A 14,574-nucleotide genomic window follows, 5' to 3' on the forward strand; every position below is an offset into this window, starting at 1 on the left:
GTGAGCTGAGATTGTGCCACCGCACTCCAGCCTGGGCAACAGAGCGAGACTCCGTCTCAAAAAAAAAAAAAAAAAGCTGATATATGGTATGCGCTAGGCATGTGATAAGCACTGCTTAGTGGACCTCATTTAATCTTCCCAATAATCCAGTGAGGTGGGTGTTACTATCCCGTTGATAGGAAAGAAAGCTGAGCTGCAGAGATAAGGCAGAACTCCCAAGGCCTACCAGCCACCAGGCAGCAGAGTGGGGCATCATACATGCCTGACCCCACGCAAAGACCATCACCACTGCCAGCCGCTGCCTGGCTGTGCTGCAGGTGGGGAGAGACCTAAAAGGTAGGGAGGGAGAGAAGATTCCTCCAGTCGCTATTTTCTAAGCAGGTCAGGCACCAAAGACCAATGCTGAATTCTGCTGTGTGCCCACCCTGGAGGGTCCCAAGGTGCCACCAGGCCTCAGACACATTGAGATTCTCAGAGTAAGTGTGGACTCAACGGGTGGGCAACGCCTAGCAGGGGCAAACATATAGAGATAACGGAGTTCCAGAACGAGTGTGGCCAGATTCAGCTTCCTACCCAACCTTGGACCCCCAGGAGGTGGTGTCAAGAGGGGCCATGGCCTGGGGTGCGGGCGTCTCTTCCTCCCAGAACACTAGCCTGAATCAGCCAGCTCTGCACACACACAGCCAGGTCCACAGGCACAACTATTTCCTGGGGCCCCTGAGGGCAGGGGGTCTGCTGGGGCTGTGGCTTGTGATGTGTGGAGTGAGCGCAGGCTCAGATCAGGGCGAGGCAGCTTGTCCAGAGAAGCAGATAATTCCCAAACAGAAGACCTCCAAGGCAGAGGGCCCTGGGGCTGGAGTCCTGGCCTCCAGGAGGTTGTTCTGAGCTTACCCTGTGGACGGATTGGAGGTGGCCCTCTTTCCCCACAAGGATCAAGAGGGACTGGGGGATGGTGGGAAGGCAATCTGGCCAGGAGAAGCTGCGGGGGAGATTCCCGCCATCCCCAGTCCCACCATCTCAGCCCCGCGGCCTCTTCCTCCCTGGAGACAGCCAGGTGTGGCCCAGGATCCCGGGAAATGCAGCAGGGGAGGGGGTGGCGTCTTCGCTCCTCAGGCGCTGGCCCGGCGCCAGGAAGCCAGTGCGCCGGGGATTGTCTCTGTCAACTGCAGCCCAGACCCAATCCGGGAAGTTCTGCCAGGCGCTCTCCGCCGGTGCCTCCCTGGTTATACTGTTATACAGGAAACCTGGCAGCGCGGGAGCCGCGCGGTCGAGGAGGGAGCGCGGAACGCCGAGCCCACGCGCGTCTGCAGGGGCAAGTGGAGGCGAGGCCGGCGAGCGGACGCCCCGAGCTGCCCGGGCAGGCAGGGTCGGGAGTTAGGCGCCGAGCGGGGGTTGAGGTGGGAAGTGGGGTTAGGGGTGGGGGTAGGGGGTGGGGAAGGGGACAGGGCGGGGGAGGAAAGGGTGCGGCAGGTGGCTGGTCCGCACCTGGGAGCTCCGCGCGCCTGCTCCCCTTAGTTCCACGCTGGGGCAGGATCTGCGCGGGCCGCATCCCACGCGAAGCAGAAGGTAGGCGAAGGGCTGCCCTCCATTGGGCGGGAGGGCAGCAGGGAGGCCCCCAACGCCCACCCAGGCGTTGACGCCGCTGTATCTTGCGTCGCCTGGGCGGTGGACGCAGGAGACCTCCTGGCGACTGGTGCGCTCCCGCGCTCCAGGGATCCTCCCGGCACCCCGCCCCCCCCCCCACCAATCTCTCTCCTTCTCTGTGTGCCCCCAGGTCAGGGAAGGAGCCGTGGCCGGGTCCCCTTCTTATCCAGCCCGAGACACCGCGCCCGGTGGGCGTCCCTGCGCTGGGAATCCCGCTCGGAGTTTTTCCAAGCCCGGCCGGGCTGTGCGGGGAAAGGCCCTGGTGAGGGAGGTGGGCCCGGAGCTGGCGGTCTGCAGTCCGGTGGGAAGTGCTCGCAGTGGGGGATTCAGGGTGCAAATGATCTCCCCGCGAGCGGGAACGCCCGGACAAGACAACCAACCTCAGCCCAGCATTCCCAGAGCCGCGTGCGGGAGGGACGCAGGGACTCCGGGACAGCAAATCCCCAGGTGAGGGGATAAGGGGGAAGGCGGGGCAGGGGCGGCCTCACCCTCCTTGGGTTCTGCTAGCGATCAGCCAGCGCCCCTTCAGACGCAGCCCTCCCGGCTCCAGGCCCCGGCCTTCTGCTTCGGGCCTCGTCTTCCCCATGCCCCCAAGGTCCCCAGCAGAGGCATTCTGGCTCCTCCTCGCCCCGCCCAGACACAGCTGCTTTGGGTATCGGTGACAGCACTCCTGAGTGTCCCTGTCCCTCTTCGCTCCCGTTGCCAGCTCCGGTTCCGTGCAGCCTCTCCGGCCTCGTCCCTGGAAGCCCCGCCCAGGGCGATGGTCGGGGCCTAACCTGCCGGCTCCGCCCACCCGGCCCTTGGGCTCCCTGAGGCCCGCCCAGCCGACGTGAGTGCGCTGCGGGGTCCATGGGGAAGGGGCGCCGGGGCAGTGTCCTCCTTGGGGTTTGTTGGTCCAGCTCTGGGCAGCTCGATGACCCCGCCTCCGGGACCCAGTGTGCTTAGTGACTCAGTTTACACTTTTTCCTCGTCGAGGAACGCTTGAGAAAGTGGCGAAGGAGCCCTACGGGGGGCCTGGTTGGACCCTGCTCCTTCAGTCCCTCAGCCTCGGCAAGCGGCGGTCTCCTGGCCCCTGGTCCGGAGGAGGCAGGAGGAGATGTGGTCAGTGTGGGAGCTTGGAGGGGCCATGCACTTCCGGAGAAGACCACCGACTCGTGGCTTTGGTGGAGGGGTGCAGGCAGATTTAGTTAGGCTCTCCCCCATCCCTGACACACTGGAGCCGGGGCGGGAGCGGGGCTTGTGACCACTCCGGAGAGCTTTGGGGGCCCCTGCTCTGGGACTCCGCACGGATAGTCACTGTCTCAGAGTGCATTCTCCAGGGGCCACTCTCGTGGAGGAAGCCGGGGGGTCCCAGGGCAGGTGGGCAGCCTTTTTCGGGGGGGGGTGCGGTGTGAGAGCCGGAGAGCAGGGGGCGGGGCGGGCCCGGCTGGGGCTCACGTCTGCGTTGAAGCCGCTGGGGAAGGAGAGAGAAACCAAGAGAACCGGTTCCCCCGCCTTGACAGCGGAGGCCCTCACACCAAGGCCCTTGGACTAAACCGGGCAGGGACAGCCCGCAGGTAAAGCTGTTCTCCGGGGCGTCTGCAGAGCCCGCATCCCAACCCTGACCCAGGGGCCGGGGCGCAGGCTCCTGGAGGGAGGCGGTGCTACGGGACTCTGCGGATTCTCTGCGGGCGGGAGGCGTCCAGGCGGGACAGGGCCCGGGGAGCGGCAGGCAATGGGCTGCTCTTTCCACTTGACTGATGGAAAACTAAGGCTCAGTCAACTGAGTAAGCGTGGTGTCGACCTCAGAGCGGGCAATCACCCCGCGTTTTAAAACCAAAGTTTCCCTCGCAGTCGATTTGGACCAAGACTACTCACAATCTCCCCACCGCAAGACTGAAGCGAGGCTGAAATCTTAGAATCAACCCCACGGAATGAAGGGGTTGTCCTAATTCCAGTACTGAGTGTAAGAATGGAAGCCTTACATGTGATTTTATTCAAGTCCCCATTTTAGAAATGGGAAAACTCAGGCCCGAAGGCGAACGGCGAATGCAGCATCGGGACTCGAACCCAAGTCTGTCCCCGAGTGCGGAGCTATTCCAGGCTCGGTGGTCTTGACCTCTACGGCCCTCCTCCTTGTTGCCTGCAGAAAAATGCCGCGGCCACGATGGCGGCGTATGTGGGGGGGGATGTGTACCTGCTCGTGGAGCACCCCTTCGAGTATACCCGCAAGGACTGGCTCCGCGTGGCCATCTGGCCCAATGAGCGCTACTGGCTGCTGCGGCGCAGCACGGAGCACTGGTGGCACGTGCGGCGCGAGCCCGGCGGCCACCCCTTCTACCTGCCCGCGCAGTACGTGCGCGAGCTGCCTGCGCTGGGCAAATGACCTCCCCGCGAACAGGAAAGCCCGGACGAGACAACCTGCCACTGCCGCGCCGCCAGGTCCCCCCCACAGTCCCTTCGGCCACCGAGCCGCTCACCTACGACTACCGGCTTGTGAGCGCGGCGGCGGCAGCGGGCCCCGACGGCGCCCCCGCGGAGCCCCGAGGCCGCGCCAGCTCCCTGTGCTGCCCTTCGCAACGCGGCGCCGCGACCCAGCGCAGCAGCCTGGCGCCCGGCCTGCCCGCCTGCCTGTTCTTGCGGCCTGCGCAGTCCCTGGACTATCTGGCGCGCGCCGCCGTCTCGCCTCCCGCCGGCCACCTCGGAAGCAACGGCAGCTTCAAGGCCTGCAGTGTGGCGGGTTCCTGGATGTGCCCGCGGCCCCTGGCGCGCAGCGACTCAGAGACCGTCTACGAGGCCATCCAGGATGTGCACGGCCCGCCGCGGGAGGAGAGCGGGGAACAGGGGTGGCGCGCTGGGGATTGCGCCCGCACGGAGCCGGGGCGCGAGGAGACCTGCCACGCTCAGCGTCGGGCACGATGCCCACCTCTGTCTGAAGACTTGGAATGAGCTCCCTCTCCCCAGCCGCGAAACGGGAGCCGTGCAGGCCCCCAGTCCCTCATCTGCGATTCCCAGGCTCCAAGCTGCCTGGAAGCCCAGAAGTTTTTCGTAATCCAATTGGTGGCAAAATTGCGCTAGAACTGATGTGAGGCTGTTGATGGTCTTTATTTGTCAAACTTGTGTGACTATTCATGTTTTGCTGCAGAAATGCAAATGAGCTCGATGGCCGGCTGCTGCCCCAAGCCCTGCTGGGAGGTTATGTAACCTACAGCAGGTGTGTGCCCCATAGTCTCTTTCCAAGTCCCAGCTATTCTGTGTTCCGAAGCGCATCAGGGCGCGGAACGGGGGATTGCGGGATTGCGGGCTTGCCGCCGGCTCAACAGCCTTGCCAGTCTCCCAGGAGCCTGGGGTCAGATGAGAGGGTGGATGTGAAAGTCAGGCGTCTGCTTCCCTTTGAGGGTGCTTCCAACATTTCAGATGGGTTTGTTTGGGTGCTTCCAACATAGATGGGTTTGTTTCAGAAAGGCGTCCGGTTATGGTGAGGTTGTTTTTTTCCCCTCTTCAGAATCCGGTTGTGTTAATCAGGGAAATCGAAAATAAAGCACGTTTTAAAAACACGCTTACATCCTTAGAACACTCTGGGCGACCCTGACATTTTGAACTTTAGGAACTTTTCAAGGAGGGGCAGCCCGAGTGGGAAAAAGGGATGCTCAGAACCGTTCTTTCATCTGCCACCAGCTGTGTGATGATCTAGGGGGCAGTTCCCTTCCTCTCTCAGGGTCTCGGTTTGTTCTTTAGCCCAAAGGGAGGGGATGGACAGATGACCGCTGAACCTTGGGAGCCTCTGATTTCTTTCGCTGTGCCTGATGTCATTACCATGAACACTGATGCCCACCATGTGCCAGGACTGAGTCCGGGATGCCCAGACGAAGGAGACACGCCTCCGTAGGCCCGCTGCTGGATGTTCCCTCCGCCCGACTCGTTACAATGCAGAGCTCAGGTTTCGAGACTAGGGAAAGGGGAATTGGACTCTGTTGGGTCACCTGCCAGTTGCTGACAGCCACTTAACTTACACGCGAGGACGCTCCCCGAGGCCCAGCGTCCTCTGGTGTAAGCACAATACCTAAGGATTAGGGTTGTGAGCCCTAAACGAGGTAAGGCTTCTAAGCACTTGGCAGCAGCAGGGGGTCCACCCAGACTGTCCGGGTCGTCCTGGTTTGGCTTCCTTAGGACTGTGCCGCTTTCACTCGAGCTCCTGCAGCGGTAGCCCGCCGCCTTGTGGCCAGGGTGGAAAACGGCACCCGGCGGACGGGGCTGGAGACCACGGCTGGTTCCTATTTCGCGCCCCTGCCAGCCAGCCAGGCAGCTTCTCTGGGATGGATGGCTGGATGCCAGCGCTCTTCCCCCGCAGCGCCCCTCCGTTTCCTGCGCAGGCTCCCGGTGGCGCACTTCCTGGCCTCTCCACATTCTCTGTCCTGGTGACTGTAGGAGGGTTCCTGCCCGTCTGAGCGGAGCCCCTGGAGGTGGGGGAATGGCCTTATTCTTTGAACCTCGTATCTGGCCCAGGGTCTGGCTCAGGCAGAGTGCACAGAGAGTGTGCGCTGAGGAGGGCGGAGGTGCGGCAGCCCCTTACCTATGAGCCAGGCCTCTGTAGGTCTGCCCAAGGGCCACCACCAGGCCCCAGGACCAAAGAGGAAGGAGACTGCCCAGGTCCTGACATCTCCTGAGAAGACAGATGACCCTAGCTGCCAGGGCGCCTGCCAGGTGGCCCCTCTGCCCATCCTTCCTCCAGCTCCCAGCAGGTTCCCAGTTGCAGTGGCGTATGGGGGGAGGGGCACAGGTAATGAGGGCAGGGGACTTACCCAGGGGGGAACTAGGACATTGGCCAGAGACAGGCTGCTCCTTGGCCCCACTTGTGGCCCTAATTCACTGTGTGACCTCCACAAGTCACTTTGCAACTCCGGTCCTGTTTCCTCCCCTGTGCAATGTGCTGTTGCACTCCAGCCTGGATGACAGAGCAAGATTCTCTCTCTTAAAAAAAAAAAATCTTAATTCAGTTCTAATTCACTTCTCGAGGAGAGTCATGTATCTGGTAACCTTGGCATTGTTGCACGTAAGAGAAAACCAGAAAGGAAGTAATAGAGGCTTCCAAAACACTGTCACATAAATGAGCTATTAATTGAATTTTTACAACCGGCTAATGAGCTTTAGTATTTAGAATCACCGAACTCTATAGAGATGAACTGCTCTTTTAAAAGATCATGTGTTTTTAAACTCATGTTCAATGAGCCGATTATTTCATGAGGGTGCCAGGTGACATAGTGAAGACCACATATGCACAGAGTGATAGAACGCTGGCAGGACCCAAGCCCTTTTCTGTGATTCTTCTCTTACCTCACCACTATCCTGCTCTTGACAGGATTACGGTTTCTTTGCACTCTCTTCCCTTCCTTCAGCCAGGACTTTCTGGAAGAAATCATTCATTTAAATTAAAAATAGATATATTTTTTATATCTATTTTCTCTCACCAGTATCCTGCTCTTGAAAGGATTATGGTTTCTTTGCACTCTCTTCCCTTCAGCCAGATCTTTCTGGAAGAAATCATTCATTTAAATAAAAAATAGATATACCTTGCTAGGTCCTTCGGATATTTAGGTTCAAGTGAAAAAGAAGGTAAAGAATAGGAAAATGCCTTTAAGGCCAGGTGCTGTGGCTCACACCTGTGATGGGATGCCAAAGCAGGGGAGGATCAACTGAGCCCAGGAGTTCAAGAAACAGCCTGGGCAACATGGCAAATCCCCATCTCTACAAAAAATGCAAAAATTAGCCAAACATATTGGCACACACCTGTATTCCCAGTTACTCAGGAGGCTGATGAGGGAGGATCGTTTGAGCCCAGGAGTTCAAGGCTGCAGTGAGCTGAGATCAACCCACTGTGCTCCAGCCTGGGTGACAGAGCAAGACCCTGTCTCAAACCAACAAACAAACAAACAAACAAAAAAGCCTTTAAGGCCCAAGAAAATTCATCTAGACAGTAGTTCTGTTTTGGGAGGCTTTTTTTTTAATTACTATGGGAAATTTAAAACTACACAAATACGAAGAGAATAATGAACTCCCAAGCAACCATCATTCAGCTGTGACAATTATCAAAGTTTATCACTTTTTTTTTTTGAGATGGACTTTTGCTCTGTCACCCAGGCTAGAGTGCAGTGGCATGGTCTCAGCTGACTGCAACCTCCACCTTTTGGGTTCAAGCAAGTCTCCTGCCTCAGCCTCCCAAATAGCTGGGATTACAAGTACCTGCCACCACGCCCAGCTAATTTTTGTATTTTTAATAGAGACGGGGTTTCGCCATGTTGGCCAGGCTGGTCTCGAACTCCTGACCTCAAGTGATCTGCCTGCCTTGGCCTCCCAAAGTGCTGGGATTACAGGCATGAGTCACTGCTCCCAGCCAAATTTATCACTCTTGGTTCAGTTGTCACTGACCACTTTTTAAAATCCTATAGTGTTTTAAAACAAATCCCAGAAATCACGTTTCACCAGAAGTTCAGTATGTATCTCTACGTAGACATTTTTTCCATAACCATCATGTCATTATCACACTCAATAAATTAACTGTAATTAACGAATTAATCATCTGATTCTCAGTCCATATTCCACTTGCCCTAGTTTTCTTAGAGATACCTTTTTACTGTTAGCAGTAAACCAGGTCCAAACAAGGCCACACATTGCATTTCTTTATTTTTCTTCAGTCTTTTTATTCTGTTATATAAACTTCAAGGAGTCCAAGAACCATTGAAATAGATTACAAAAGTTTATATACATACTTTTTTCCTTGGTAGAGGATCATAGTATTTATCCATTTCTAATAGGGTTTTGTGACACAAAGTATGTTAGAAGCCACTGATGTGGAGTTTCTGGAATCATCAAATTGTGATAATCCTTCATACACGAAGTTTTATTATTTTTTGTATGTGTGTGAGACTGGCTGGAGTGCAGTGGCACGATCTCAGCTCCCTGAAACCTCTGCCTCCCAGGTTCAGGCAATTCTCCTGCCTCAGCCTCCCAAGCAGCTGGGACTACAGGCTCGTGCCACCATGCCCAGCTAATTTTTGTATTTTTAGTAGACAGGATTTCACCATGTTGTCTAGGCTAATCTCGAACTCCTGGGCTCAAGTGATCTGCCCACCTGGCCTCCTAAAGTGCTGGGATTACAGGCCTGAGCCACTGTGCCTGGCTATCCTCTTCAAACAAAATATGGGCATTTCCATTGGCCTAGGTCTTCATCTTGCCTACTTTATTGACTTACATTACTTACCTGGTCCCTGGAGACATATACACATTTGTCACCCTTAGTGCTCAACCAAATTGTATTGAATGCATTTATTTGACAATTAGTTCTTGTATTTTAATTTTCATTTCACATATGTGTTCCATTTTCCTAACTAGACTGAAATAAGCCATTTGATATACAGAATCCTGTTAGGCATTTTTCTTTCTTTTCTTAAAATTTTGAGACAGGGTCTTGCTCTGTCACCCAGGCTGGAGTTCAGTGGTGCAATCACAGTTCACTGCAACATCCACCTCCCAGGTTCAAGTAATCCTCCCACCTCAGCCTCTCGGGTAGCTGGGACCACAGGTGCACACCACCATGCCCGACTTATTTTTTCAAAATTTTTCTAGAGACGAGGTCCTGCTATGTTGCTCAGGCTGGTCTTGAACTCCTGACCTCAAGCTATCATCCGGCCTTGGCCTCTCAAAGGACTGGGATTGCAGGTGTGAGCTACCATGCCCTGCCAACTATTTTTCTTTAAATTACTTTTCGGTTGTCACTTCTCTCAATAAATATTAATATGTTTATAAAACCTTTCTTTTATCTGAAGAGCTGACCTCAACCACTCAGGGTTGAGTCGCTGTGATAAGGTTTGAGGGTGCCTGAAATGTCATCATGATTCGTCCTTTGGGCTAAGCTGAAACCTAGTGACTTGTCAGGTCAATAAATTAAGGTTATTTCCCAATAATACAAACACTTAACACCGTGAAGTAGGTTTTAGGCAGGATTCCCTCTTTTCCACTGCAAAGGAGAGGTAAGTTCTTGCTGAGGTGGTCAAAGTCCCACCTGGGGCACTGGGAAGGTGGCGGGACATTGGAACGTGCAGTAGTTGCGTTCTGGAGTTTACCGAGGCTTTCCAAGTGGGCATTCCACGCAACAGGTCTTAGGGCGCCCCTCCCTCCGGGCGTGGCAGCCCGGGGCGTGGCTCCTGGCACAGATCCGTAGCAGTTGTCATCGGAGTCAATTTCAGGACTCCAGCTCCAAGCTTTGGGGTTTCCAAAATTCTGGGGGCTTGTCTCCCTGTCCCCCCCCTCTCCATTTCCCTCCGTCGCTGGCGCTGTCCGGTGCCTTCGGTCGCTCGGGCCGCCCCCCTCTACGACTTTTTTTTTCTTTCTCTCGCTGGCTTTTTCAGCATCAGTTTCCCTAGGGGGCGGGAGGGGAATGATATTTGGGGGCTCCCCTGCCTTCCTCTCCGAGCCGCGGAAGGGGAGACGCGGGGAGGAGGTCTGGCCGGCTTTGGGCTCCAGCCAGGGGTCTGCGGAGACTGGTCTCCGAAGGCCTTTGACGCCAGGCATTTCGCGAGCTACGCGCCCCTCTCAGCCGCGCCATCCGCGCCCCGAGTCCAGGCGCACCGCGCTGCGCCGAGCCCAGGCGATCCGGGCTCCGCGCTCCCGACTCGACGCCCCCGCGCTCCCCCTAGCGGCCGCCGCGCCGCCTCACTCGGTCTCAGGCTCGTCTGTGGCGCATCTCACGTGACCGCGCTGCTGGAGAGGGATGAACCAAGAGGGCGGCTGAAGCCGATCCTGAGTGGGGCCCCAGCAATTCGGAATGAGCCTTTTCCCTCCACCCGCTTCTGCCGACCGGGGCCCTCCCGCGCGGCCTCGCAGGCCTCCCCACCCGCCCCCGTCCCTCCTCCTCCGCTTTCCCTTCTCCCCCGTCCTCGGCTCCGACATTACGGGCAGGCAGCCCAAGCAGCCCGCGGCTTCCGCTGCGGAGCGCTGCGCCCCGGCCCCGGCCCCGGCCCCCGCCCCACCGCCGCCGCCGCCCAAGTCCGGACCCATCGGGGGGCTCAGCTCGCGGCACCGCGGTAGCAGCAGGGGCAGGTGGGCCGCCGCCTAGGTTGAGGCAGCCTCCAAGCCGTGGCTGAGCTCGCCCAGGGGGAGCAGCAGTAGCCGGAGGAAGCCGCCGCTGGTCCCCCAAGCACCAGCACCCGGGTGGAAGGGGCAAGGAGGCGGGGGCGGCGGCGGCGGCCACCTGGCCCGGACCACCGCGGCCCGGAGGGCCGTGAACAAAGTGGTGTACGATGACCACGGGAGCTAGGAGGAAGAGGACGGCGACGTCGAGGAGACCCAGGAGTCTGAGGACAACGAGGAGGATGAGATGGAGGAGGACGAGGATGATTCCGATTATCTGGAGGAGCTGGAAGACGACGACGACGCCAGTTACTGCACAGAAAGCAGCTTCAGGAGCCAGAGTACCTACAGCAGCACTCCAGGTACCCACCCAGCCCGGTTGCTGCAGACTCCTTCCCCACCTCCTCTGCCCTACCCCCTTGCTCACTCGTGTGCTGCGCATCCTGCTCTGATCTCCCCCCAACCCCGCCTCCCCCCCAAACAGAGGGGAAATGCGACGGCACATCAAGTGGCAAAAAACTAGATTTACAAGAGGAAAGAGGCGCATTGTTAAAAATGGAGATTGCATTGTTGCAGTTTGCAGGCTACACTCGCTCCCCCTCTCTCTCCCCCCCCAACCTCCTCTTTTTCCTCTTCAAAATTTGTGCCAGTGCAGTGTCTCCACCGGGCAGGATTGAAACTTTGGCAAACACGTATCCATTGCATTCATTTCTTTCCCCTTGTTTTGGTCTGGTTTTCTGGAATGAAAGAAGCCTCTTGTTTTACAAACCTCTTTGCATTTCTAATGTGGTTTCTTTCAGATTTTTATTAGATATGTTACTTAAAAGGGAATTAAGGGTTTGGACAGATTGTGGCATACAAACACACACACAAACATGTCTGTTTTCACATCCCTAGCTGTGGTTTTAAAATTGTGTTAAGGAAACGGATCATTTGGGTTAGTAGGGGAATTTTATCTGGTCCTGTATGTTTGCTTTTATTCTTCGAGTGCTAATGGGCCTGTGCAACAGTTGCTGGTAAATGGCTGATTAAAAAGCAAAGCAGAAAGCCAAACAAGACCCAACCAAATTTGGTTATTCATTCGATTCAAAATTGTTTTTGGTTAAGTCAAAAATAAAAGTACAAAACCGCAGGAACGCGCATCTTAGCTCATTTGATCGCTTTGCCTTGCTTGGGAAATGCAGTTTCGTGTCACCTGTTGCAGAAGATATGTAGTTGATCATCTAGACATAATTGCCGAAGATGAACTTTTGGACCAACTTCTAAGTCACACAGCATCATTATCAGATTTATTACACAACGACTTTTTTTTTCCCACTCTATTTCTGAGGAAAAAGCCTTCCCGAAATCCGTAATGAATTTCTCCATGGTAACCCCTCTTCTGTTTTCACACAGAAAAGTTTCTCTAGACTGTTGCTAAGATGCATTTTGTTAAATACCCCCCACCCCCCAACAAAGGCTGCTTTGTATTAAATACGTAGTTGGAATTTACTAAATTGTGAAATTAACATAACCGAAGCAACAACCGGCAAGACTTTTCCTTTATAATTTTGCACATCTAGATTAATTAAATTAGAATCTGTTTTTAAAAGCATTAAAAAAATAAAGTTTATGAGAAAATACTTGTGAGGAAAAAGGACCCTTTTTTCCTTGAAGTAAGGTGTGTCATGTCTTTCTGAGAGACTGCGGTAGTAGAAGTGGTTAACTTGAAAAGTTTCTGATTTTTTATAAATGCTTAAATACTTACTGGAGAAGTAGAGTAGTATTATCTTGAGCCAAATATAAACTCATGTAGGTTGTCCTAATGAGAGGTGACACCGTGCTGGCAGCCCTCACAGCCCTCCCTGGCTCTCGGCGCCTCCTCGGCCTTGGCGCCCACTCTGGGCGCGCTTGAGGAGCCCTTCAGCCCGCCACTGTACTGTGGGAGCCCCTTTCTGGGCTGGCCAAGGCTGGAGCCGGCTCCCTCAGCTTGCGGGGAGGTGTGGAGGGAGAGGCGCAGGCGGGAACCGGGGCTGCGCGCGGTGCTTGCGGGCCAGGGTGAGTTCCCAGTGGGCGTGGGCTCGGCAGGCACGCACTTGGAGCAGCCGGCAGGCCCCGCCGGCCATGGGCAGTGAGAGGCTTAGTACCTGGGCCAGCAGCTGCTGTGCTGAATTTCTCGCAGGGCCTTAGCTGCCTTCCCACGGGGCAGGGCTCGGGACCTGCAGCCTGCCATGCCTGAGCCTCCCCTGCCCCCGTGGGCTCCTGTGCGGCCTGAGCCTCCCTGACGAGCACCGCCCCCTGCCCCACGGCGCCCAGTCCCATCGACCACCCAAAGGCTGAGAAGTGCGGGCACAGGGCGCGGGACTGGCAGGCAGCTCCACCTGCGGCCCTGGTGCGGGATCCACTGGGTGAAGCCAGCTGGGCTCCTGACTCTGGTGGGGGACTTGAAGAACCTCTGTCTAGCTAAGGGATTGTAAATACACCAATCGGCACTCTGTATCTAGCTCAAGGTTTGTAAATGCACCAATCAGCACCCTGTGTGTAGCTCAGGGTTTGTGAATGCACCAATTGACAATATGTATCTAGCACCAATTGACAATCTGTATCTAGCTAATCTAGCGGGGAGGTGGAGAACCTTTGTGTTTAGCTCAGGGATTGTAAAGGCACCAGTCAGTGCCCTGTCAAAACAGACCACTCGGCTCTCTGTAAAATGGACCAATCAGCAGGATTTTGGGTGGGGCCAGATAAGAATAAAAGCAGGCTGCCCGAGCCAGCAGTGGCAACCCGGTCAGGTCCCATTCCATGTTGTGGAAGCTTTGTTTTTTCATTCTGTGGTAAATCTTGGTGCTGCTCACTTTTTGGGTCCACACTGCCTTTATGAACTGTAACACTCACCGGGAAGGTCTGCAGCTTCACCCCTGAAGCCAGCGAGACCACGAACCCACCAGAAGGAAGAAACTCCAAACACATCCGAGCATCAGAAGGAACAAACTCAGGACACGCCGCCTTTAAGAACTGTGACACTCAGTGCGAGGGTCCGCGGCTTCATTCTTGAAGTTAGTGAGACCAAGAACCCACCAATGCTGGACACTAACATAAACTGGAAAAAGGTAATTTGTTTTGCCGGATGGTCAGAATCGTTGCCAGACTTGTCTGGGGAGGCTGTATGGAGAATAAAAGGAATGAATCCTGTGTCAGATATTTATGTCTTATATGTAGAAAGGACTACATGTAAATTTTTGCCAACTTAAATTTTAGTACCTTTTTTTTTTTTTTTTTTTTTTTTTTAGATGGAGTCTTGCTCTGTCGCCTAGGCTGGAGTGCAATGGCGCGATCTTGGCTCACTGCAACCTCCACCTCCTGTGCTTAAGCGATTCTCCTGCCTCAGCCTCCCCAGCAGCTGGGATTACAGGCACCCATCAGCATGCCCGGCTAATTTTTGTGTTTTTAGTAGAGATGGGGTTTCACTATGTTGGCCAGGCTGGTCTCAAATTGCTGACCTCAAGTGATCCGCCTGCCTCAGCCTCCCAAAGTGTTGGGATTACAGGTGTGAGCCACTACGCCCGGCCTTTAGATGTGTCTTGTGCTTTGCATGCAAGCGTGTGTTAGTGATGGACTTCTTTTGTAAAATAATATTATAGAAGAAAATAATTGTGTGTGTGTGTGTGTGTATATATGTATATGTATATATATATATATATATTTTTTTTTTTTTTATACAGAGTCTCCTCTCAGGCTGGAGTGCAGTGACGTGATTCTGACTCATGGCAACCTCCACCTCCCAGATCAAGTGATTCTCCTGTTTCAGCCTCCTGAGTAGCTGGGATTACAGGTGCCTGCCACCAT

The 14,574-nt window shown here is 55.2% G+C and overlaps 1 protein-coding gene and 1 pseudogene across 7 annotated transcripts in view; both read left to right on the plus strand.

The window, feature by feature from the left end:
• Positions 1–3,790: 3,790 nt before the first annotated feature.
• On the plus strand, positions 3,791–5,160 carry LOC100974716 (rho GTPase-activating protein 27-like; annotated as a pseudogene).
• Positions 5,161–10,717: 5,557 nt separating this feature from the next.
• AMZ2 (archaelysin family metallopeptidase 2) overlaps positions 10,718–14,574 on the plus strand; it is a 50,878-nt gene continuing 47,021 nt past the window's right edge. For 3 of the 7 annotated variants that reach the window (XM_055101716.2, XM_034942776.3, XM_034942771.3), the window contains exon 1: positions 13,505–13,838. Coding sequence is in view for 2 of the 7 variants with exons in the window: in XM_034942771.3 (XP_034798662.2) it covers positions 13,809–13,838 (30 nt within the window). In the remaining 5 variants the exon portion in view is untranslated. Of the gene's footprint in view, positions 11,112–13,503; positions 13,839–14,574 lie in introns of those variants that run through there. The other 4 variants (XM_055101720.2, XM_034942780.3, XM_008961074.4 and 1 more) reach the window with 3 other exon arrangements.

This window comes from Pan paniscus, chromosome 19, assembly GCF_029289425.2.
Source record: "Pan paniscus chromosome 19, NHGRI_mPanPan1-v2.0_pri, whole genome shotgun sequence".
Lineage (NCBI taxonomy): Eukaryota > Metazoa > Chordata > Mammalia > Primates > Hominidae > Pan > Pan paniscus.